General features: G+C 46.3%; 1 protein-coding gene across 1 annotated transcript in view; it reads left to right on the top strand.

Annotated features, from left to right (window-relative positions):
- The first annotated feature begins 225 nt into the window (after nt 1-225).
- LOC119397165 (aromatic-L-amino-acid decarboxylase) overlaps nt 226-26,504 on the top strand; it is a 34,808-nt gene continuing 8,529 nt past the window's right edge. Inside the window, exons 1-10 of the mRNA XM_037664608.2 lie at nt 226-434; nt 3,715-3,828; nt 5,508-5,630; nt 10,596-10,730; nt 13,722-13,865; nt 20,306-20,372; nt 20,571-20,733; nt 22,589-22,682; nt 23,286-23,384; nt 25,443-25,544. Of these exons, the coding sequence (XP_037520536.1) occupies nt 234-434; nt 3,715-3,828; nt 5,508-5,630; nt 10,596-10,730; nt 13,722-13,865; nt 20,306-20,372; nt 20,571-20,733; nt 22,589-22,682; nt 23,286-23,384; nt 25,443-25,544 (1,242 nt within the window). The 5' untranslated portion in view covers nt 226-233. The remainder of the gene's footprint in view (nt 435-3,714; nt 3,829-5,507; nt 5,631-10,595; nt 10,731-13,721; nt 13,866-20,305; nt 20,373-20,570; nt 20,734-22,588; nt 22,683-23,285; nt 23,385-25,442; nt 25,545-26,504) is intronic.

The raw sequence follows: 26,504 nt of genomic DNA, 5'->3' as shown, positions 1-26,504 counted from the left end.
CGTAGGGTGGAGTCAGTTGAGGTAATTGGAGATTGGTGGAAGTGGCTTCCGTGCTGTAGTGGGCATAAAATAGACTGATGATCGTGGTGGCTCAACAGAAGCATTGTATTATAAAAATAGAAGGTCAGTGACTACCTAAAGAAATTAAATGGACAATGTCAGCTTCCTAATATCAGACAAGGACCGAGACATCCTTGAATGTTATCTGTGCATGGCACTGACGCACCAGCGGCATGGACGACGACCAATTCCGCGAAGCTGGCCATCAGCTGCTGGATTTTGCGTTGTCGTATTTCAACGGTCTGAGAAACCGACCCGTGCTTCCCGACGTGGCACCCGGCTACCTGGCAGCCCTGGTGCCACCGGAGGCACCCCAGGAGCCCGACAAGTGGGAGGACATCTTCAAGGACATTGAAAGGGTCATCCTGCCCGGGGTAAGTTCTTACTCCTCCCTCCTGGCCTTTCGTAGTAAGCTCAGTACGCATGCATGCTGCATCCTCTGCGGCAAGGCTACGCTACCACTCTATGGTTGTCAGGACCGCGTGCTGTGGACTGGGCATGCGACCTAAAGTACTTCAAAGAACTTTAAAGAGAGGAAGTGAAAAAGGAAGAAGGAGTGATGCGCTAAAAATGCAGCTATCGGATATTTCGGTTGATACAAAAGGTGTTGCACCAAACTGTACTCGGCGACAACTTATCTTGGCGGTGGAGCGAAGGCTACGGAGGCAGGGCATCCTCACATGTGTGCTACTACGCACGCAGTTCGGCAGCTTGCAGCCGATTTCAGTTCCAGTTTTGGTTTTGCTTGCTCGCAGCATTCATCCACAAATCAGGCTGACGGCACCTTACCCCAGCATGGACGTTGCAGATAACTTGCTGGGTCTGTTTTGACAGCCACTTCCTGTCATATTTCAAATGTATATTTCTCGGAGGATGAAACAGCGATTTTGCGGCCGCCCGTGGTCCAGAACAGGCGTGCGGAAAACGTGGTGCTGTCCAAGAGACGAGAAAAGAAAAAAATTAAAGTGTACAATAATTATCTTCCACCAACGGCTTGCCATACGTGTTCTATGTTTATAATGGAGAAAGCCTTATTTATTCGAGCTAGGCAACTCAAATGGGAAAAGAAAAATTGGTACTACTTCATGGCGCGCGCGCAGGCAAGCATTTCGGTTTTGTAGCTTCCACAGTACTGCCAAGAAAAGTCGCCGAGTTTAGTACTAAGTCTTAAAGAGTGCACGCGTTTTCTCCGGGAATAGAACCAACTTAGCATTGTTCACTGTAATGTTGATATCTATTCAAAAAATTTTATTGCGATCTTAGATCATTATTTAACGAACTTTCAAAGCGATGATTTAAGCATAAAACATTCAATAGAGAAGTTGTAGAACCCATAAGTCGGCAAAATAAACGAAACTCACTCAAACTCATTAAAAAAAAATTTTTAGTGAATTTGAATGCGGACTCACAGAAATTGCTCAACCGGGCTCACTCGTACTCAGATTTACGAAAATCCTACTCAATCGGGCTCAAGCTTCAAACTCACCAAAACTTTACTCAGCCGGAACAATTCGGATCCCAATCACCAATATAGAGCTCTACCAGGCTCACTCGGACTCAGACTCACGAATATCCTGCTCAGCTGGACTCACTTCGACTCATAGGTCGGTCTGAGTCTGCATGAGTCGATCTATGGGTGAGTTTTCCTACCTATATGTAGAGCCTTATATTTCAATTTTACTGGCACTGAGCGGGAAAATAAAGCCGCGCGCTCGCCCTGCCAGCAATATTAGAGCGTATTCCAGTATATACCACTCTCGAGAACCGATGCAGCGCGACAACTTCACTCACTTGCTCGCACAGACTGCCCTGCGACATTACATTTTACGGGATCCCACCGCTTCGCAATGGTATTCACTTGCGAACACTGACTTACGACTTCGCCTGCCATCCGCGCACTCCCGTCGTAAAACAACTTTGTTGCGCCGCCTGTGGTTGGGCGCCGCATTTACGAACGGCTATTAATTCCTAATTGGATTGGCCAAATGCGCCCTGTAACACTCTTGCGGATGTGATGAAACTAAAGAGCAAACACTGTACCGCTGTCCATGCTACAACTCCGAACGCTCTGGGTGCTAGTTTTGGCCGCTTAAGCTATGAAGCTGTTTTCGGAAGCTCTGATTCCAGAAACTCGACCGAGGACCTCCAGTAATGAGCAAGACACCATAGCGCTAATGCGTTTCTTGAAAACAAAAACACTGAAGCAGCGTTTGTGACTGTCGGGTAAGGCGGGGCAAAATGCGACAAAAATTTGAAAATAGTGAATATTTTTTTTATTTCATTCGTTACCATAAAATGCTAACACAGGAACTTTCTTTTGGGTACAAGATATGCGCTGCATAAATATGGCCATGCTGCGACTGTTCAAAATATTATTTTAAAAAGAAACAAAATATGCACCACATGTCTCATTTTGCCCCAACCTGCGGGGCAAAACGAGACACTGCGTGAGGCAAAACGAGACAGCGTGAAAAATTTTATCCTTTCAGTTCTTGCAGTAGAGGCACTTCAAATTCACTCCGTGGGCCGCCACGCAGTCTTCATGCGCCCAGTCTTTGCACTTACACATTGAATCCAGACAGAACCCAGCGCTGTGCTGCTTCGAAACTCCTGTAAAACATTCAGCGCTTCTTTCATGTCGTTTTCCTCCCAGGAAACTCTAGATGATATTTTCTTGAACGTCCGCACCATCCTTAACAAGAAAATATTATATATAATGAGCATAAATAAATGGTTCACTTAATAAGACACTCTATAAGGCAATTCAATGCCTTTTTGTCGCGTTTTGCCCCTCTCACATGCCCGAATTCAAAAAAATTTCCCCTTTGGCCCACGGCACCAAAAATGAACTAAACTTTCGGTGGCATGTAGCTAGTAGTATAAAGTAACAACATAAACACTTACATTGTTGTACAGACGCCGGAGTACCTTCATGCACGGATCCGAAAATTTGGCCGAGCAGAATTTAGCCCCTTTTTGGCGGGTTACGAACACACTGACATCAGCCGCGCAATTTTCCCGCGCGAACGCTGTGAGCAATCATCAACTTTTACACAAAAAATATCAAAAACTACCGGCACCTATCGCCGAAGCAGAGAAACAAAAAAAAACGCACTTTTTGTATTAGCTATAGAGGGCGGCAAAGTCAAAATGTCGCGTTTTGCCCCACGTCTCATTTTGCCCCGCCTTACCCTAATACTCGAGCATGCAATGAACTTCTTATCTTTTTTTTTTCTCCCTACTGCACGTGGTATATGCAGCCATGCGCGATCTTGATTTTTCTTTCACCTTTTATTTTTCATCATTATTTGTCACTTTTTTCCCTTATAGAGACTATTTAGAAATATCCGAATAATTACGTTTCGTGAAGACACTGTGTGTGTGCTTTTGTTTAAGTGGACAGCACAGAAGACATGTGCAAAAAAAAAGGAGGGGGGGGGCGTTAACGCTTTGGAAAAAGTAGCGTTTTAAGCGGCACACAGAGCGTTAAAAAGGAAGGTTTGTGAGACATCTAAAGAAAAAAAAAGATTTCACAATAAACCAGCTGCTCTTGCATTAAACTCTCGCATCAGGCTTTTCTAACAGCTTAATATTAGTTAACAAGCGCGTTGCTGCAGTCAGCACTATAATTATTGCATTTTCTTTCTATTGCAGATGACTCACTGGCACTCACCTCATTTCCATGCGTATTTCCCGACAGGACAGAGCCCTCCTTCGCTGTTAGCGGACATGCTCAGCTCAACATTCGCTATAGTCGGCTTTACTTGGGTACCCTAACCTTTCTACCATTTTGCATGACAACGAATGCCTTGAGCTACATGTGTCTCCGGAATGCGAAGCGAATTTAATGTTTATTTTACGCGAAGCTTTTCCTCATTATTACAGGGGAAAACAACGTGCTTTTTACGGCAGATTTCGCATATGAATATCTCGAAAGGACGTGTACGCCGAAGTTATCGATAAAATTAAGTTCAAAGTAAATAGTTTATTGATGAACCTCGCGCATTCTCTAGCTCTCGCTGCTCAGAAAAGCGCAATGCCAAAAGAGTAAGCTCTTTGGCTTAACTATAGACTCCGGTGCCGGTGTTTCCTAAGAATTACGCACTATTCGCTAAAATGCCCTACCAATTTGAGGAATCTGCGATCTGGTGACAGCCTCTAGGAGCGGTGATCAAGCTCTGAACCGACAACACATACTGGCACGTTTATTTAAACGATGGTGGCGGTGGTGGTAGTGGTTATGTTGCCAGGCGGGGTTAGGCTGGCAGACCTGGCCGGCAATCGCTCCGCCTGAGCGACTCTTTCCATGTATAGTATGTCTCACCACATCATTTAAACCTGTCTCTCGTAGAAAACGTATATAGTAGCCACTTCCCTGCGAATCAATCGCAGTTGCGAATACAGCTGAGCGATACTGTGTTCGCAGTGTTCAGTTGCCCGTTTATTCTTCATATGTTTGCCCGTAGCGGCGGCCGCGTTTTAACATTTGTCTGCGTGTGCTCTCCTCTTTACTATAAGAGCGGAAGCCCTGAATATTATTATTCAGGGCATGTAACTTGGCGCATTTTCAGCAGAAGTCAGTGTAGGATTGTAGCCGCGCTATCCGTACAGTCATGTAAGTATTACGTGTTAAGCGTTCTTTGAAGTGTCTGCTAGCGAACGGAACGCGCAACACAGCATTTCGTCCAACACAGCATGTAGGATACCTGGTAGAACGCGCATGGTTTGTTCTAGCAGCTGTATGATTCACTTGGATGTTCTGATCAGCAGCAGAAAGGAAATTCGAGCTAGTTGATATGATTGCATTGTAGAATCGCGCAAGGAAGCCAGGGATTGTCTGCCTAGCCTGTGCCCCTGTCTTTTTGCGCTATTCTACAATGCAGCCTGATTAGACACCTTTATGTCACAGTTTTCTCATTTGTATAGGTGATGCGATATTTGTGCAGCCTTATGCAAAAGCGAGTTCCTAACTCGCGCAAAATTGATGTTTAAACACCAATTTTATGACTAAATCTGTGCAGGAACAATACAAAAGACGGAACCAAATAGAACGGTGACGCCGAGAAGCGATGACATGGCTGTAATTAAGGACTATAAATTCTGTTACAATTATTCTACAAGTGTAAAAACTTTTGCTTGGACAGTTGAAATACGCTTAAGTGAATCGTGAGGACTCATAACTGCAGAAGGGTGAGCGCAAAATGACAGCTAAAATTTTACAGCGCAAGGCATCGACTAAATGGAAGAGTTTCTTTGCGAGGAAATTCGAAAAGTTTAAGGATCGGGGTTTTACAGGAAGGTTGAAGAGCTCACCGGGTTTCAAGTTAGTGTATAACATATATAAACTGCGAGAAAATCCTGCGTTTTTTGTAGATGTTTTCATCCAGAGAATGTTTTTTTACCTTATATAATATACAGAGCTTCACATTGTCCCGGAAACATTCCAGATTGCGAGCCCAGCAAACACCGAACTGGAAATGGTGGTCATGGACTGGCTGGGAAAAGCAATAGACCTCCCGAAGCATTTCCTTTTCTCCACGCCTGGCATCAACGGTGGCGGCGTCATTCAAGTAACATTACTGCTCATTAACACCCGCGTTCTAAGGCATTGCATCGAATAAAGGTGGCACTTAAAGTGAGAACACACAAAATGACCTCATTGCGTCGTATCTCTTAAATGGATAGTGTTGAGTCGCCGCGGCCTACTGGCCACGGCACAAAAGGAACGCACGTTCACACGGTTTGCGAAGGCAGGCAAAGAATGACATTTATTATCTGCAGTAGGGCGTTAATATAAGATCGTGGTGAGGGGAAAGGGAAAAGGTAACAGAGCAAAGAAACTTCACGCGTGCGCAGTGGACAGCCATTCTGTGACACAGTAGCCAATACAACACTTCTTCCTCCTAAAAGTGAAAACGATCAACTGGCTTCCGTGTGCGCGTTGAGCGCCGTAGTACTTGAGCTGGGTCCCTTGCGACTTCTGCTTCGGAGGACTGGCCAGCCGGAACTAATTCGGTGGTATGATGATCTGCGACTAAAGTTGGGGAACCCGACCGTTCTCGCAGGCTTGCATCAGGGTGCGGCACCGATTCTTTTGGGCTGACTGGCGGTTCGTCCGTGCGCACGTGTTCCGCCGAGACCTGCGATTGCACTTCCCTAGGCTGCAGGTGAACTTGATCAACATGCCGTCGGACAATTGTTTCAGGCGTTTCCACGGTGACCATTCGCGTCCCAGATGTAGCTATCACCTGTCCTGGTATCCATTTGCTTCCGGTACCGTAGTTGCGCACGTGCACACGGCTGTTCACAGGGGGCACGCGTTCCTGGCTTGCACATGTTGCTCCTCCACCGGACTTTGGAAAACAGGTATCCAGGCGCGATCTGATCTGATAGCCTAGAAGCATCTCCGATGGCGACTTCCCGCTTTTGTTGGGCGTTCTTCTGTAGCTCATTAACAGCCGCATCAATTTGTGCTCCAATTTCCCTCCCTTCATCTTTCGAAGGCCATCTTTCACCGTTCTTACGGCTCGTTCAGCAGCCCCATTAGATTGTGGGTGGAAGGGGGCTGTCCTGACGTGCGATATGTTGTTTTGCTGGACGAACGTTGCAAATTCACGGCAGTGAATTGCGTCCCGTTGTCGGAAACAATCGTTCTGGGCACGCCAAACCGGCTGAATATGTCCCGTAAACAGTTGATTGCAGCCGTCGTGGTGGCTTGCTTGAGAGGGATTGCTTCTATCCACTTTGTATGGGAATCAATTATCACCAGAACCATCATGCCTTCTATTGGTCCGGCAAAATCCACGTGAATGCGTGACCACTTCTCCAGCGTTTGTGGCCAGCTTGCTGGTGGTGCGATCGGCGGCATGGGTAAATTATCGATGCAGTTCTTGCATGTCGCTGAGAGTCGATTTCTCCGTCCAGGCCTGGCCACCAAAACAATGATCGCGCGATAGACTTCATCGCTGACGACCCTTGGTGATTTTCATGCAGGAGCTCCAGTAAACGTTTCCGTGCCCCGGCGGGTACAACAACTCGGTGGCCAACTCCAGCCGGCGGTTAAAAAATGCCACCATGCCCGGCTCCATGCTCTTAGATCTTCTGGGCCAACCATGCAGTACGTAATGCTTGATGCGTGCGAGCGTTGAGTCGCGGTCTGTCAGGTGTTGCAGTTCGTGCGTCGTTACTGTGCCTTCATCAAGGCTTTCCAAACAGAAGACATACTCTTGTGGCTCGACAGCGCGACAGGAAACCGGTAGTGGAAGCCTGCTGAAGGCGTCCGAATTCAGCATTTGCCTTCCGGGAGTGTACTGAAGCTTGTAGCGATAACCGCCGAGATACAGTGCCCAGCGTTGGATGCGGGACGCTGCCATAACAGGCGTTGGGCGGTCGGATCTGAGCAGTCCCACGAGTGGTTGGTGGTCCGTAACTAGCGTGAATTCACGGCCGAAGAGGTAGTCCCGGAACTTCGTGACGCCGAAAACGAGTGCCAGCGCCTCGCGCTATAGTTGCGAGTAATTTCGTTCGGCTTTCGTAAGAGTCCTTGAACGAAATCCGATTGGTCGATGAGCACTGCCTTCTGTGTGGAACAACACTGCACCAATGCCATGCTGTGATGCGTCACATTCCAATTTCAGTTCTTTCAACGGATCAAAGTGAGCAAGTACTTCTGCGTCCTTCAGACATTGTTTGGCCTTGGCGAATGCTGTTTCCTGTGGATGCTTCCACTCCCACCGTGCGTTTTTTTTCCAGCAAGTGATACAACGGCGATAACGTTGTTGACATATTTGGTAAGAATCTGGAATAGAATGTCAACATGCCGACAAACGAACGCAACTCGGTCACATTGCAAGGACTCTGTGCCTTCACGATAGCTTCCACGTTCCTTTCGGTGGGGTGCAGGCCGTGTCTATCTATCTGATGTCCCAGATAAGTACGGATGGTTGGCTGAAACTGCATTTGTCATACCTAAGCTTTACCCCGTGTTCCCGGAAGCGCTGCAAGACTGCTTTCAGCCGAGCTCCGTTGTCTGCCACCTTTTCAGACACAAGCACGTCGTCCAAGTACGCTTGCACTCCAGGAAGACCTGCCAGCATGGTGTCCATTTTCCTCTGAAATATGGCCGGAGCCGAGGAAATACCGAATGGCAGCCTGTTGTAACAGAAGAGTCCCAGATGCGTGTTAATCACGCACAGCTTGCGTGCACCTTCGTCTAATGGCACCTGGTTGTAGGCATCTTTCAGGTCTAGCGTACTGAACGCTTCCCCACCGCCTAATGACGCAAATATGTCCTGGATCACCGGAAGGGGATATTGTTCCGTTTCACAGGCTTGGTTCAACGTGGCTTTAAAATCCCCGCAAATACGAACTGTGCCGTCCTTCTTAAGAACGGGCACTATGGGAGTCGCCCAGTCCGAATATTTCACGGGTGATAAAATGTCCAGGGACACCAGCCGTTCCAACTCCTTCGCCACTTTGTCACGGAGGGCATACGGAAGTGATCTCGCTTTGCAAAACTTGGGAACAGCACCCTCCGTCAGCATCAAGCTCGCTGGGGGCCCCTTGATCAGTCCCAGTTCCTCCGAGAAGACGTCCGTGTATTCAGCGCGAGTGTTGTCGTGGCTGATGGCTTGTACTTTGCCTGGTGCCACTTCCAGTACCGAAGCTCCAGCCTTGTCCAGCATGTTTATGAGGTCTCATCCGCACAGGCTTGGTCCAACGCAGTCTAGTACTACGAGCTTACATTCCACCGCCACGCCTTGGTACGTAACCATCAGTTCAAGTTCACCTAGTACTGGTAGTCTTCCTGCGTAGCCCGAAAGGCTAAGCTGTGAAGGTTTCAATTTTGGCCAATGATTACAATGTTCTTCGAAAAGCTTCCGGGATATGACACACCGGAGATCCTGTGTCTACTTCCATTGTCAGCTCCACACCGGCCCAACTGAACGCGCGCCGAATCGGCGGCTCGAGCCTGTTTTTTCGTTCTGACAGCAACGTCCAGATATGAGCATTCTCATAGTAATCTTCCGACGTTGCCCCTTGCACGGCTAATGCTTTCCCGTGCCGCTCCGGCGCAGCTGGTCCTGCTTCCCTGCCTCGGCGGCTGGGACACATTCTTGCGATATGCCCACGTTGACCACATTGATAACAACGCGCCTTGATCCAGCTGCAGCTGTTAGCATCGTGTTTAAAACTTCCGCATCTTCCGCAATCCCCGCCTCCTGCGTTTTCAGCGCTTTCTCCGAGATTCGTTCGTCGACGCGCCTGCATTTTTAACAGCGTAGTTGCTTCGGCTGAAATGCTTTGCGCATCGTCTTCCGCGGCTTCGGCAGATATTACTATCGCTTCAGTTTCTTCCAGCGTTAGCTCTTTCCGCGCTAGCAGTTTTCGTACTGCACTTGAGCGCACACCGCAAACAATCCTGTCCCGGATCATTCTGTCAAGGGAGCTGCCAAAGTTGCAGTTGTCTGCAATGCGGCGGATCTCGATGAGAAAAGCGCGAACCGATTCCCCCTCCAATTGGGAGCGGCTGAAGAACTTGTAGCTCTCCGCAATTTCGTTGCGTTTAGGGTCATAGTACTCATTCAAGGTTTCAGTAACTTCGTCATAAGTCAAGGATTTCGGCTTCCGGGGAGCTACTCTTCCGGCAAGAACTTGAACGGTCTGCGTGCTCAGCGCAGCTACAAGAAGTGCTCTTTTCTTGCTTGACTCAGTAATGCCGTTTGCTTCGAAGTACGCTTCTGCTTTGATCAAGTACGGGTTCCACTTATCTGTGCTCTCGTCAAAGCTTGGAAGCATCTGGGAAGCCATGGACGTCGTTGGCATGGCTGTCTGCAAGGTCCGAGTGCCCGGGTCTGCCTTGACTTCGTGGGTTTCGATGTGACTCGTCGCCACTGTTGAGTCGCCGCGGCCTACTGGCCACGGCACGAAAGGAACGCACGTTCACACGGTTTGCGAAGGCAGGCAAAGAATGACATTTATTATCTGCAGTAGGGCGTTAATATAAGATCGTGGTGAGTGGAAAGGGGGAAGGTAACAGAGCAAGGAAACTTCACGCGTGCGCAGTGGACAGCCATTCTGTGACACAGTAGCCAATACAACAGATAGTTAATGCATTAGGCCGGACTGTATTGTCATAAAGTCATGGTTATTTTGCCAAGTATACCAAACGTTGTAGGTGCCGAACTGCAGTCATTTTTAATTATAGAACTGACGGAATTTCAGAGCGATTGTTCCAGAATGACAAGTTCGCTTCCACAGAAAATCTCACAAAGGGCGAACATTCCACCACTTCTGGCTGGAACGTGTCATCTTTTTTAATAGTACGTAGTAGCGAAAGCCTAATAAAATTACACGTAAGCATTCCTCGCCCATATTCGCGTACACCGGGCGTGGTCTTTTGTCTCTCTTTAGAAGACACAATCACCGATACGTCCCTCCGCCCACCCCTTTCAATTGTTTGGTCGTTTTAATTCTTTCCAAAGTGTTAACGTCAATTCTTCACACAGAACTGTCCCTTCCGCTTGCATCCACAGAGCACGGCTAGCGAGTGTACCCTGACAGCGGTTCTCGCCGCCAAAACCAAGGTCACCACATTCCTGCTGCAACAGAATCCGTCGCTGACGCCCTCACAAGTGTGGGACAAGCTGGTCGTGTACGCCTCATGTCAGGTACAGCGTCGCGGCTTCTTATACTTTTTTTTAATCTACATACTTCGTGCAACGCCGTAGTGGCATTACTGCAGGGCGTGCACATACAAAGTCGATATAGTTATTGACATTTTTGTGATAGGACACGAAAACAGAATGCAATATATGATAACAACAACATCAATCGAACGCATACACCTATTATAACATGACCCTTCGAAGCGACTGCGCTTGTTCACGCAGCGTGTGCGTTCGATGCGCGGTAGATACTTCCTTTTTGTCAAACGAACTTCCCGCACATTCAACAGATAACACACGCCTGGCACCTGGGTTACGCCCTGAAATATAATCTACGTTCCAGCGTGTCTACGCAATGTCTCAGTGCGAGCACGTAATTTAGAGATGAGAAATGCAATAACAGCACATAGCTGGCAGACGAGAAGTAAATATACCATCGCATAATTTCGTCATCCATCTTCCTTTCATTTTTTCTTGTTTTCTCCCTTTACCAAATCGTGGATATATATATATATATATATATATATATATATATATATATATATATATATATATATATATATATATATATATATATATATATATATATATATAATATTAATGAGCACTAACAGACAATAATGCCAAGGAAAGTACAGGGGACGTTATTCGTAGTAAATGTAATGTAAATTACAATTACGTCATTAGTTAATTCGGTAAGATGAATTATGCAAAACTTGTATTATTCCCTTAAGGGCCAGGTGCGTTTTGTTACGTTGTAGAGGGCATTCGAAAACGACCCATCCAATTTTTTGTGGCAACGTAGTATGTGCTGCGTGGTGAAATATGAAATAAAACGACGTGACTGCGTTCATGCGCTACCGTACCTCATAATTTCTACACTTCAATGGAAGACTACAATTAATTTTCATTTTTCCTCGCTTCATTATCTGTTGGTTTTAAACAGCTTCATGCTCATTTAAACTTCAGAGGCATGTATGTCGACGTGTGCTGCATGTCATAGTTTATGTGCGCTGCTTCGTGTCATACGCGCTTTCGGAACGGTCTTTCCGATTATCCCTCTGAGGGATAATGGGACGAATCTGTCCCACTTTTTCTTCGTCAGTTAAAGCTTCCTCCCCAGCTGCGCGTCGCCATCAGCGCTATGATTTTCTGCTGCCATGGGTCAGAAACATTTACGAAACCAAGAAAAAAATGTTTCATACGTTTACGATACGTCGTATCGGTGGTACGTTGAGCTTAAATTCGTTTCGCTCTGTAGAATTTATTTAGAACTGTTGTTCCATTGCGTGCACGACAGCTAAAGTTCTAGATTTATGGTATGTTTCTCATTTTCTGAATTTCGAGACAAGCAATTCTAGCATGAAACTATGGATTTTTTTTTCAAAATTGGAGCCGTATATCGGCAATTGTGTCGAATCGTACTTGAACGAAAAATCAAGCAGTTCCTTGCTAGCCTAACTACATAACAGGCACGCATAAATGTTTTTTTCAAGTTTGATGGGCATTGTTACGTCACAGGACAACGATTTATGACGAAGAAGGCTATGAAGTTCCGTTTAGTCCTTTTTTACCACTACGGTAGCAGTGGCAATGAGACGAAAAGCTCTGGCTCAGGCGTTGCTGCTGGAATTGAGGGCCGAAAGAAAAGAATGACGAGATTGATGCTCTAGACAGTCACAAGCGAAAGAGAACATTATACAAGACCTAAGAGAAAAGCTAATGCCTCTGGTCTGGGTGGCGCTCGTGAATGCATTTACATACAGGATTCAGTGCATTCGATGACACCACATTGATGTGGCTTGCCTTGATTCATAACCGCAGTTTTATATAAGGGTGGAAATTCAGGCCTAACTGAGGTGCTCGGCCTTATCTACACCGACAGAAGACAGAAAAGAGCTAAAATGGTTGGTGTATGCGAAGAGGTCACACAGAGCCACTGGCACAGTACAACAGGCACAGGCGCACATTGTGTACCACAGCTGAAAATGAGTTGCGCCAGAATTTTTTTTTTTTTTTGCACGGAGTACGATGTGCCCCTCTGTATCACTTTCCTCGAGCCTTTTTGTGTGAGAAATTTGGCGAAAAGATTACAGCTTGGTGCACTCATAAGACAATGGGACAGGTGCTTGTCCCCCTTTTTCAATGACACGTCATGGGTCGATGGGACACATACGTCCCACTTTTTTCTGGTATAACTAATGATCAAATTTTGGTGAAAATTGCTTCATAGTATTTCTAACCACGTTATTTAGATATTCCGCAGGATATTTTCTGTTATCGCCTGAAAAATATAGATGAACCCACAAAAGGTCATATTTTTGTGTAATCTGATACAATTGTCTTCCGTGAAATGTCGCAACCAGGCCCGTAGCCAGGAATATTTTTCGGGGGGGGGGGGGGGGCACTTGCTGAAAGCCTTGACTATTTAAAAAAAAAATGCCTATTTTCATTACTTTTTTTCGGTAAAACACCATGTATCATGAAAATTTCGGGGGGGGGGGGGAGGGGTGCCCCCCCCCCCCGGCTACGGGCCTGGTCGCAGCAAGATATTTTATTTCACATATGTATATTAATACATGCCGCAATTTGCTATTTTGCGCTGCTAGTTCTTTATCTTTGTGTTACTCATATGTAGTTATGAAAAAATACCGTAAACAGGGGGTGGGTGCTCGAGCCGACGTTTCGACAAGTGGACCTGTCTTCTTCAAGGCAGTTCCAGCCTTGAAGAAGACAAGTCCACTTGTCGAAACGTCGGCTCGAGCACCCACCCCCTGTTTACGGTTTTTTTCATCGCAAGCTTCCACCTTCTCCTTCCTGCCTTTGTTTAGGATTTCATATGTAGTTAGTATATTGCTTTTGATATTATCGTTGAAGTCCCCTTCCCTCTCTTTGAGGAGCCTGCGAGGTATAATTAAGCAAATAAATTGATCCAGTTTAGCTTCACGTATGATGTATAGCTACGATCTGGAAGATATGAGCCGTTTTGCGCAGGCCCACTCTTCGGTAGAGAGAGCTGCCTTGCTGGCCAGTGTTCGCTTCCACGTGCTCAACACGGACGACAAGTTGGCAGTGCGCGGCCACACGCTGCGCGCCGTTGTGCAGGAGGACCGCAACCTGGGATTCATCCCCATGACGGTAACGTCGTCTATGTTATATACGGTGGTTGAATGCGAGTTCAGTGTTTATAAGCCCACGAAATGCACTTAAACGACCGCCCGTGCACGCGAACTGATACCGATGAGGTGCTACTCCATGCGCTGCTTTATTCACGCATACAGTCTGCAGAAAATGTCGAAGCCATTCAGCGATTGACAAGACATGTCATGCCTGGCCGCAGGACTGGATGTATATGTCAAGCACTCAAGAAACTGAGATACGCTGATTTTTTTATTTATTTGTTTTTCAGAAGAGAGAGAAACATGCTACAGGGCTGCCTGCCTATGCGGCCCGACTACAGGACCGGTCACGGTCACGTGCGCAGTAGCTCGTGCGCATAAAATCGTGCTTTTATTCTAGCTATGTGAACCATTGCTGTATTCGGTGCTTTTTATAATACGTAAATGAATGAATGAATGAAATTATTTTGCCCACGTTTCGTTCAATGTATATATATATATATATATATATATATATATATATATATATATATATATATATATATATATATATATATATATATATATATATATATATATATATCTTTTGTCGTACAGAAACGAAACGATCGACGCTGTGAGTGAGGATGCATAACTCCGACTTTATTCGTTCGCTCTCACAAGCGCGCGTAAGGCGAGTGAAAAGAAAATGCGAACGCACTGACTGAGAGCCCTAAGTTGCAATGTACGGACTGTACTATATAGTTACTATTCAGTTAACGATATCCCCACATTGAAGGGCAGCTTTGTGGCACGTTGCATAAATTAACGGCACGTTCACGATGTGAGCCCCTTCCTACAGCTCCTATACCACAAGAAGGAAAGATGACTTTTAAGTGCTAGTTTTTCTTTGTTAGACACAATATTAATGAGAACAGACAATAATGCCAAGGAAAGTACAGAGGATGTTATTTGTAGTAATTGGGATATAAATGTGAAGAAAGTAAGGTGAACGAAAAGATAACTTGCCTCCGGCAGCGACCGAACCTGCGACTTTAGAATAACGCGTCCGATGTTCTACCACTGAGCTACGGCGGCGGTCATGCTCCCGTCCATTTTATGGGGTTATATCTGTGCATTTAAACCTAGGAGTGTTAGCCAGCGCCGATCGCAGCCATGGCGGCGAGTGCGGAACACTCTTTTTCTGCCTGTTGGCGTCACGTAGCACATATGATCTTTTTACGAGCTGGAAACTCACAAATAATCCCTCGCATTATTCCTTGGCATTATTGTCTGTTAGTTCTCATTAATATACCCCAAGAAGTAAGTTTTCGAAGAATATTCAGCGTCGACCGGCTTTTTGTTTTGCTAGTCACTTCGGGCGTAAGCGCTGTGATTTAGCATGGTGTTCGGCAATGAGTAAGTGTTGCCCGCCAGCGTCGTAATGTTCATCACGACGCCGTCGGACACTGGCTGACGCCGACCAGTGCTAACGCCATAAATTCATCGAAAACTTCTTTCTTGTGATTGGGCTTGGCGCTTGCGTCAAGCGGCATGCGGCTGTGGAAGAAGTCTTCTCGGACTAGCCGTTCTTTTTTTTTTTTACTTTTATCGGATGGGAGCGCTCCACGTAGACGCTCGCAACCAGTGAAGGATAAAAGAAAGATAGAAAACTTTACTCAGATCTATATCTATAGCCCGAAGACAGGAGACTGTTCTCAAGCAGTGAAATGAGGTCTCTCTGAAAAGTATAAAAGGGCTAGTGTTACCGACAATTTATTTTGGGGCCAGACGAAAAAACTACGTGGAGTCCTCATCGAAGTAATGTAAAACACTTTTCCTTCCATCTTTAAAGCCACCGCGATGGGCCTGTGGCTATGGTGCTCGGCTGTTAACCCGAAAGAAGCTGGTTTGATTCCGGCCGCGACGGTCGCATTTCGATGGAGGAGAAGTGCTAGAGGGCGGCCCGTGTACTGTGCGATTTCAGTGCAATATAAAGAACCCCCGCGGGTAGTCTTAATTATCGGGAGCCCTCCACTATGGCGTTTATCACAGCCAGAGTCGCTTTAGGACGTTACATAACTAAACTAAGAGACTAAGAGAGAGAGAGAGAGAGAGGTTTATTTATAGAAAGGCAGAGAGGTCGGCCTGCGATATTATGCTCTAGCCTGCTACTCTACACCGGGGGTGGGGAAAGGGGAGAAAAAAGAATGATGGATGACGATGGTAAGTAAGAGAGGTGAGTATGTACAGTCCCGTCTAGGTGGTGCAGTGCTATAGCCGCGCATCCAGTCCAGTGGCTTGTAGGAAAGCTGCAACCGCTCTTATGACCACAGTTGTGCTGTTGGCGTCAGGCCATGGGTCCAACACAACCTCATCAGTTAATGGCCTATTATGCACTCCTTCAGTCGAGGAAATCAGTTTCTGTCGTTCGCGTGCGTATGCTGGGCAGGTACAAAATATGTGCTCAAGTGTTTCTGGCACTTGACAGCGATCACAGTTGGGACCGGTGTCACTGCAGCCGATGATATGTGCATAACGTCTTGTGAAGGCCACACCAAGACGAATTCGGTGAATCATACTTGTGTTGTGTCGTTTTAATTTACGAGGCATACAGAACCTCATTTCGGGGTCCCATTTGTGTAATCGCCGGTGTCGTCGCTCCGGTTTCGTCCAGTGCTCAAGTGTGAGGTCACGCATTACGTACCGAAGCAGGGCGTTCGTGTCTGGCCGTGAAAACGCAGTGCGCACTTCAGGGCCACTGGTCAAGGCTCCTTTAGCTTCGGCGTCTGCATATTCGTTTCCCATTATGCCGCAGTGGGCAGGAATCCATTGGAAGGTGACGAGGTGGCCATTTGTTGAAGCAACGTGAAGAAGCTCCATAATTTCTATGGCTAAAATATAGCATGGACCTTGTCTCATGACGCAAATAATGGTTTGCAAAGCGGGTTTCGCATCGCAGAATATCGTCCATGTACGAGGTTGCTCTCCAGAAATGAATCTTATTGCCTCCCGGATAGCAACAAGCTCTGCGGCAGTTTGTGGTCTTGTGGTCTGTTTTGTACCGTCGAGCTATAACCATTTGTGGGATGACAAAGGCTGCAGCAGAGGTACATAGCGTGGTAGATCCATCGGTGTACACGTGCATGGTGCCGCCGTACGCTGTATAAATGTGATGTAGGGTCAGTTGTTTGAGGCCAATTGGTGAAACTAGGGACTTCTTCGTAATCCCAGGAATCACAAGGCTAACAGGCGGTTTAGGCAGGACCCACGGCGGTGTTCCAGGAAATCTCGGGGAAGAAAACCTTGATGGTAGAACGTTTTCATGCCGTGATATTGCTCTTGAAAAACTGCAGTTTGGGTGGGTGGCACGGAGTGCTGATAGTGGGTGCTGCCTGTGTCGGGTCAACAGGCGAAGATGCACTCGAAGTGGCTCGCAGCGCATGTATACACTGATGGGACAAGCCCGAGCTTCCGCGATGGTTCCATTCGTTGACGTGCAGCGTGGTAGGCCCAAGTATGTTTGCAATCCTTGGGCTTGTGTGTTCACACAGCTCGGTCTCATGTTTGAGAGCACCGGCATGCTATACCGTATATATCCTACAAACAGCGCATTGTAGAGTTGAAGAAGTGACGATTCTGATGGGCCCCATCTTGCTCCTGCCACAGTCCGAAGAACGAGAACAAAACTTTTCAATTTTGATTTCGATGCTGCGACGTGTCTCGACCATGATAGATCCCTGTCTATGATTACCCCAAGGAACTTGTGGTGCGTTACAGTAGGTATCGCCGTTCCATTAATAGTTATAGGGTATGTTGACATATGTTTGCACGTGAATGCAAGCACTGCGCATTTGTCAATGGAAAGAGTGAGACCCTGGCGCCGTAGATATTTAGCTGTTAACGTCACTGCACGTTGAAGTCGAGCACGCAATTGCGGACGAGTAGCTCCGGACGCCCATATGCATATGTCATCCGCATATGCGCTGACTTTTACCGTGCTGGGAAGTTCTGCTGCCAGTCCAATCATAGTAACGTTGAACAGAATTGGGCTGAGAACTCCCCCTTGGGGAACACCACGGTGAATAGTATGTCGATCGGTGCCGACGTCTAAATCTGATAACTAAACTAAAACTAAACGAAAACCCATAAACCAACCAACCAAGCAACTATCCTTCTCTGCCGTGCCTGTATGCATTGCGGGAATGCTTCTTCTGAGGTGAGGGTGGCAAATTGGGCTTTTTGGTATAGCATGATAATTAATGGTAGCGCAGGCTAAGGACAAGGACAAAAGAAAGACACATTCGACACCACCAGTGTCGAATGTGTCTTTCTTTTGTCCGTGTCCTTAGCCTGCGCTACCATCAATTATCTTCTGAGATGCTTCGCAGCTGTATTATTACGTCCCTTTTAATGACCTCCACGTCTTCAAAACAGGTTTTCTTGATAACTACCTTCATATTGAGGAGTAGAAAAGAAAGTCATGGGTAAACGTCAGGGAAGCACGGAAGTTGTTATAGGATGATGATGGTCCTCTTGAGTCTTGACCAGAAACTGTCCGATTCTGATGGTACTGTGACCAGGTGCGCTGTGCAGCGGCTACGATTTGCCCCGCCAAAACTCCGGTCCTTTATCGCGTACTGAGTGAAACAAACGCCACTAAATGTCTATGTAAACTTACTGATTGATCGTATAGCGAGAGTTCAAAGTGCACTTCGTCTCTGATATCGATGATGATGATGATGATGAAAACATTTCTTTATTAAAGCGAAAACAAAACGGGGAGGGTCGAAAAATTTGATATTACTTTCATTTATTACTTAGACTGCGTTGCTTTCTTCGACCTCGCAGGAGCAACGGAGAACTTTCACTGACAGATCTGACACCATGTCGCACTCGTGCGAGTCAAACAGACCTCGTATATAAGAAAGAGATTGTAAATGCACGAAACAAAAATAATTTGTGGGGTTTTATGTGCCAAACCCACGATACGATTAAGAGGCACGCCGTAGCGGAGGGCTCCGGAAATTTAAACCATCTAGTGTTCTTTAACGTGCACTGACACGGAACAGCGCACGGGCCACTAGCATTTCGCCTCCATCAAAATGCGTCCGCCGCGGCCGGGATCGAACGCACGTCTTTCGGGTCAGCAGCAGAGCACCATACCGACTGCACCACCGAGGCGGACAGTAAATGCGCGAAAATAAAGACAAGATGCCGTAGTGAGAATGCAGAGCCACCACGTCAAATTCATTACGTATATACAGGGTGCCCCAGCTAACTCTTACCAGAGTTTTAAAATATGCCGACGCACTTTATGACGACGCGACCGAATGCATGTTGCTAACTGTTGCATTGAGAAAGTCACACTATTTTGGTGTCCTGCTTAATTGCTTAATTAGGAATAATTAACTAATCGCTTGTGCTGCCGCACTGGCAGTAGGTTCGTCATCGCACAGCCACCAACACCGTCGCTGTCCTGTGGCCTTCGGCCACGCAGCACACGTGGCCGAATGCTATGATGGCTTGCAGGCGCAACGTAGCACACAAGCGGCCCTGTCACGTGCTTTTCTATTTTTTTTTATTTCGCAGGTATCTGCAGTAAGCGGAAAAACACTGATACTCTAGATAGAAAGCTAGAAACTGTCTAATCAGACGTTTTGCAAACCGATCTACAACTTTGTAATTGGAATTTTTGGCCAGCTTCGTTGCTTTATAACTTAGTTAATTGATATTGCCTAACAAAGCATTTAGGCAGAACACAAAAAATAGCATGACTTACTCAATGCAATAGTCAGCAACATGCATTTGGTCGCGTCGTCATATTTTAAAAATCTGGCTAGAGTTAGCTGGGGTATCCTACATGCATGTAACACACACACACACACACACACACACACACACACACACACACACACACACACACACACACACACACACACACACACACACACACACACATATATATATATATATATATATATACATACGCCCGCTTCTGCCGCATACGCTACCCTTCTTGGCTGTGGCTTATTTCGGTATTTCGACGCAATGAACCGGGCATGTCCATGTAAACTGTTTCATACACTACTATAATTTGTGCGCGCCTGCGTGGTGCATGCTTCACTCTTATCATAAACGGTATACCTTCGTTTTGTCTTCACCCGTCACGGTGGTCTAGTGGTTATGGTGCTCGACTACTGACCGGAAGGTCGCGGGATCGAATCCCGGCCGCGGCGGCCGCCTTTTCGATGGAGGCGAAAATGCTTGAGGCCCGTGTACTTAGATTTCGGTGGACGTTAATGAATCCCAGCTGGTCGAAATGTCTGGAGCCCTCCACTGCGGAGGCCCTCGCAATGTCATCGTGGTTTTGGGACGTTAAACCCCATATATTATTATTCATTTTGTCTTTCGACACTCCTCTATACTTCGCGCAATGCAGCGCCTAATTCTCGGTTTATTGTTTTGTTTGTTTTTCAGATGGTTGCTACCTTGGGGACAACCAACTCATGCGCGTTCGACAACCTCGAAGAGATAGGAGTTGTCTGCAAGTTATCTGCCTGCTCCTTTTCGTATCCAACACATGTCGTATAATTTTCCTCACAGATATGTAACAAAACCAAGGCGGAATAGTTCAGCTTTTCGCTGGAACGCCCGCCACCAAAAATTTAAAAGGACTGCAAGATTACTTTTAGGTTCAAATCATCGCCTTGTTCCTTCCTTTTCTTTCTTTCATCTTTCTAAGGTGAAGAAGAAGGCCTATGGCTTCATGTGGACGCAGCGTATGCGGGATCGTCGTTCATATGTCCAGAGTTTCGACACTACATGAAGGGAATTCAGCACGTGTCATCATTCAGTATGAACCCGCACAAGTGGCTCTTGGTTAACGTGGACTGTTCCGCAATGTGGTAAGCACGAGCGGTGTTACTGCGCAGTTTCGCATTATTCAGTGCCCCGTGTTAGCCTTTGTGCAATGGTGTAAGAAACAAATAATGGCCATATACGAAAAACGATACGAACAGTAACCAACATTGCTGATAATAGTAACTGTTGGGGTTTTACGTCCCAAAAACCGCAATATGATTACGAGGGACGCCGCAGTAGAGGGCTCCGGAAATTTCGACCACCTGAGCTTCTTTAACGTGCACTTAAATATAAGTACACGGGCCTCTAGCGTTTCGCCTCCACCGAAATGCGGCCGCCGCGGTCGGGATTGAACATTGCTCATACTCAGTCAACATAACGTTTCTTATGCTCCCTACAAAAAAAAAGTATGCAGAAGACATCATGGCTGGCATAACAATCACGCGCAAGTGCAGCGGGCTTGGCGAAGCAGCGTGGGGCTGCTCGACCGACAGTGCATACAACGGCTGCGCGGTCCAGAGCTTGGTTTTTCTTCGTATTATTCTTTTTTCTTTTTCTTTTTTTTTAATAGACTCGTGCAATGCAAGCTATGTGTGCGTTTCATGGATAAATTTTTCATGTTGCCGCTGTCGCGCCATTTTTAGGGGTGGTTTCTCATAAGTGATGACATATTCTTAAGAAACCAAGGATTCCCGATAAGAATGGGCGCGGTATATTTTCGATACCACATGCAGGGGACAAGCTCATCGCAAAAGCACGGGGATTTCATGTGTGTGTGTGTGTGTGTGTGTGTGTGTGTGCGTACGTATTTGCGTAAATATTAAAGGCAGAGTTAATGGATGAGAATTCATGAGTCAACGCATCGTCGCCTTTTAATATACTTCATGCCCACGCCTCGTGCCGACCATAAAGTAGTTATTTAGAAGAATCGCCTACCTGTAAAGCAGCTCTACGTCGTCTTATCTCCATTGGCCTCGTAGCGTTGTAGCAGTATTCCATCCAGCGATACCTCCCTCCCCAGCGAACTTTGTTGTAGGATAGACTAGCTATTTCGAACAGTTCTTTCCGTCAAAGTACGTGAAACGATGTAATATTCAATGCCCCATTCACACCACCTCATCGATAGCGGCAGCTCAGATTTCATGCCGAACCTTTGAACTTCGGACGCCGAGACCGCGTCATCGGAGAACGAGTCTGGCCATATTGAGATGGATGCGCCAGCTGAGTGGGCCTTACCACTTTACAGTTACCTTTGCCGTTATCACGCCTGTTCGGTTGGCATTTCACCAGGCATCACACTGTGTGCAATACATTTGAGTGGGATCTTGTGTAGCAATATTCAAGAACTATACAGATTACTACTCGTTGCTCGAGTAGTTCACTCATGCTTCTTGCGGTGGAAAAATACGCAACAAACACGTTAGAAATAAATAAAGTTTTGCCAATCCAATCCAACACGTTAGAAACGTCCCATCTGGTAACGAATTCCTTAAATGCCCTCACGCTTGTAATTTTCGCTGCGAGATATAGCCACCATGTATAGCGATGTCCGTCCCTGGCGCACGTTTAAGCGGATGTGCGTATCGACAACGATCTTAAATTATCCACCAGGACGTTAAGCCAAAAGTCTGCACAAGTATGCCTAGTCTATCGGCCGCGTCAGTATGTTGCCCCTAATTGTGCTACTCTTTGAATGTGTCTCGTATTTATCCGTCGCATAAAATGCTACTCGCTATGAACTGGTGATACACATGAGCGACACACAAAAACATAAACCAGCGCACGCACTCTCTAAATCGCCTGTTTGCTTCTACACAGCACGCGCTGCATTAGCAAAGTGGCGCACTATGCGAAGTGAGAATCACTATACAATACTTTCGCCGCGCGTTTTCTCGGCAGGTTCAGAAAAAGAACCGACATCGAAGAAGCGTTCAAGGTGAACCCGCTGTATCTCAAGCACGACAACGAGGGCGGTAAAGTTCCCGATTACAGGGTAAGACCTCGTTCCCCCTAACATCTGGACGCCGTCTAAGTATTATTCTGCTTTCAACCTCCTCCAGGGTGTCGTTTCAGCCAGACCTACAGTGACGCAATTACACGCAGTAACGAAATTGCAGTACTTAATTATTTTTCGCTGTAATGAGTATAACTTAATGAATTACTTTCGTGGGGTGGCAATTTAGTAATGTAATTAATTACTTCAAGCGCGTAACTTCAAAAAAATTACTCATTACTTTCCCAATCATGGCCAAAATGTAGCATGCCCGCTTCCACTGTGGCATAAAAATTGACCTGAAAAGGGAAAGAAAAGTAACAAAGACAAATTAATCTAAGGGAAGTTGAACAAACATTTCTGAACTTTCAGCGCTTGTGTTGTAAACAAAGTGCACATGAGTTGTGCATGAACGATCAACTTTTTAAGGTAATTTCAAAGTAATGTCATTATTTTTCAAAAGTGATAGTAATGTAATGTCATTACTGTCGGTCAGCTGTAATTTGTAATATAATTTTATCACATTTAAGCAAATTTTAGGAAAGTAGTTAGTAATGTAACTAAGTTACTTTCCTGGAGTAATTTTGCCATCTCTGGTTTCAGCACTGGACCATACCTCTGGGCAGACGATTCCGCTCGCTAAAGCTTTGGTTTGTGTTCAGATGCTATGGCGTTTCCGGCCTGCAGGCACACATCCGTCGCGTAAGTAGCTTGTTGCGCGCGAGAATGTGCACGTATACGCCACGGGAGAACGAGCGAGAAAGAATGTGGACCGGTGCTCAGGGGTGTAAGGAGAATTTTTTTTCGAGGGAGGGGGGGGGGGGGGGGGGCACGGGCCCAGTGTGCCACTCCCTAGCTACGCCACTGCCGGTGCTGTTGCACGTTTCTTCTTTCTTCATCCACGTAAAGTAGCGCTCTTTCCCGCCATGCACGTTTGCCAACTCGCCCAAATGTCGTCTCATAAATCTGCACATTCGAGCTTCTGAGGCAAAATTTTAAAAAAGTAAGGGTTGCCAAAGTACGATACAGTTGCAAAAGGCTGGGCGGGGGAAGTAAAAAGGGCGGGAGCGGTCAGCAACCCTGACGTGATGGGAAAGGGGGTGGGAAGGGGGAAGCTGTGGTGAAACTACGCCCAGCAACAAAAGTTTGCGGGACATGGACTCCACGGCAAGCGTGAATTTCTGCTCCGTTAATGTGTTACGCTGCTAATTTAGTGAATAACTGTGCAAGTCGCAAAAGCTACACCACAGGCTGAAGATTTTATTTAAAAAACCCGTGTTGCCTGGCTAAGCGGAAATTCAGCTTTATCGTACTAAATATCGTGTCCCGTAAATTTTTGTCGTCGGTTGTACATATACATCAGTGTCTTATAAAAGTTTCAAGCCATCGCGCGCGCACCGTAGGGAATTAAGTGCTCCCACCAGTTCGACTAGGCGCAACGAGCTCGGAAGGATGGATATGCGATATTTGCAGGCCTTCTCAAGCGTTCGCCAAAGTTTCGTGCCGTTCACGCAGTCACTTGCGCGAAATCGCACTGGCGTTGTGCGCTGCAGTTGTGGACATATACGTATGTCGTGGAGCCAAGCCCTGTACGCGTCATTACGTGATCAAACATGGCGGTGCCCAAGGAAGCGCGGGAACACGCGTTTATATTTGGTATTAAGGAGATTCGTTGATGGGCTAGTTGATTCATATTAATAATGCAATATTGAAAAGTGTAGCTTCGAGACGGGACAAACAGCTGTGCTCGGTGTTTCTTTCTTTGTCCCATCTTAAAGCCGCGCTTTCTAGAATGTCATTATCTATATGCTCTATATTTGCAGCGGACCACCGAGGCATTATCTCCGAGTGCTCTACAAGTATACCGGTAGCGAAAGTCCCGCCGCAGTCCCATGTTTCACGTCCGCAGCGGCCCAAATATTTTATGTAAAAAAAAATAACGGCAGCTTCGCACTAGCGGTGCCTTAGCGGTGCCAAGCCTGAAGGGAGAGCGCGTGCAGCGCTCTTTCTTTCTTTATTTTTCTCTTTCTTTTTCTCTCTGTTTCTTGTGTCTCTTTTTTTTTTCTTGCATCTGTTCCTTTCTATTTCTTTCTTTGTCTCTCTGTCTATTTCTTTCTCGCTCTTTTATGATTATTTCGCTTCCCCTTTTTTTCTCTGTCTATCTCTCTGCATCTTTCTCTCTTTCTTTGTTTCTCTTTCTTTCTCTTTCTGTCTTGCTCTCTCTTTGTTCTCTCTTTCTTTCTATCTCTGTCTGTCTTTCTCAGTCTTTTTATATTTTTGTCTTTATTTCCTTTACTTCTCGCTATTTTTTTATCCTTTTCTATGTCGTTTTTTTTTTTGCTTTTTTCTCTCTCTTTTTCACGTTTTCGTTTGACACTAGCGCTTGCTGTACACGGTAGTGGGGCTTGCTCAATTCCTGTGGCGCATACCCACCTGAGGAGTTCTGCATGACGGAGCACAAGTTATCGACAGCTTAAACGGCTTCACTGTGAAGAGGATGAAGAGAGCGCGTGCCGGTTCATGATGATGGCAGTTTTTTTTACGACGGAGCACAAGTTACCGGCAACTTAAACAGCTTCACTGTTAAAACGCTGCACTGGTTCGCAACTCCTGTAAGTACATAATCACATAGTATAGCCTTCTACGAAGCATTACCTTTGAACGTCCGATTTGGCAGGGGCCAAATAGTATTGGACAAAATCTAACAGACACTCACGTCGGATAGCACTTGATATTTTTCTGCACTTTGTCTCCCTGCAGCAAATTGACCTCGCCAAAGAATTCGAACAGCTGGTGAAAGAACACGAGCACTTTGAAGTCGTCGTTCCAGTGACAATGGCCCTAGTGTGCTTCAGGTACAAGGTAATCGAATCTTTGAATCCGTGTGCAACGTGCATGCCTCACAGTCACCGTCACAATATTTTATGACCAGGACAATTCCATTAGGCTGTTGGGAGAGGAGGGAGGTGGAAGGGAGAGGGTGACGCAAAATGTCTTGGGCTGCGCTCGTGCACATAGCCACATTGTGCCTCAGGATAAGGCAGTTGCCCTAAAATGCCACCGTATAGTATTGACGATCTGGATAAAACGGATGCGAAAGAGTCTATATAGTATATACACACAATATACTATTGGAACGGTCTTAAATCAAGATGGACCAGCAATGATGTCACCTAGGAAAGGCCTTTGAGCCCACAGTGATGACCAATTGGAACCAATTGGACACAAGAGAGAGAGTGAAAGTAACGAAAGGAAGGCAGGAAGGTTAACCGGAGCAGAAAATATAGTTAACGAACAGGAGAGGGTCATGTTTTTGCAACACTCTTGCATCATTATACAAGCTGGTTGCAGCAGGGTGGAAGCTACGAGGTGCAAACAAACCACATGCTTACGCAGCAAAACATAGTTCTGTTTGTAATTGCATTATAATTGGAGAACCTTAAGAAAATTGCGTTTGTTCGGCACGTGCTCGTCAGAGCAATACGTGATATGCTAATCACAATTCGCATGTAGGTCAAAAGCATTTAATTATTACATCGGTAACTTCCGATAATTGCGATGACGAACATGGCAGCGCCCATGCAGACGCGATAGCCCGCTTCGATCCGAACTCGCGCTTGCTACTTGCCCACCGTCCTGACAGCAGTAAATAGACTGTGGAATCGGCTATCGCTTTGTGTCATCTAGCGCTGAGGACAAAATATCAGGTACGTTTTGTCCTTACTATTCAGATTAGCTGTTTGTTGAGCCACGCCTGCTAAGCCTTATACCCTAGTACTTGAAAATGAATCATGTAAACAGTGCGAAATAGACACAAATAAA

This window comes from Rhipicephalus sanguineus, chromosome 1 (assembly GCF_013339695.2).
Source record: "Rhipicephalus sanguineus isolate Rsan-2018 chromosome 1, BIME_Rsan_1.4, whole genome shotgun sequence".
Taxonomy (NCBI): Eukaryota; Metazoa; Arthropoda; class Arachnida; order Ixodida; family Ixodidae; genus Rhipicephalus; species Rhipicephalus sanguineus.
Note: the sequence above shows the minus strand (reverse complement) of the source record. Positions and strands in the feature narration are given on the sequence as shown.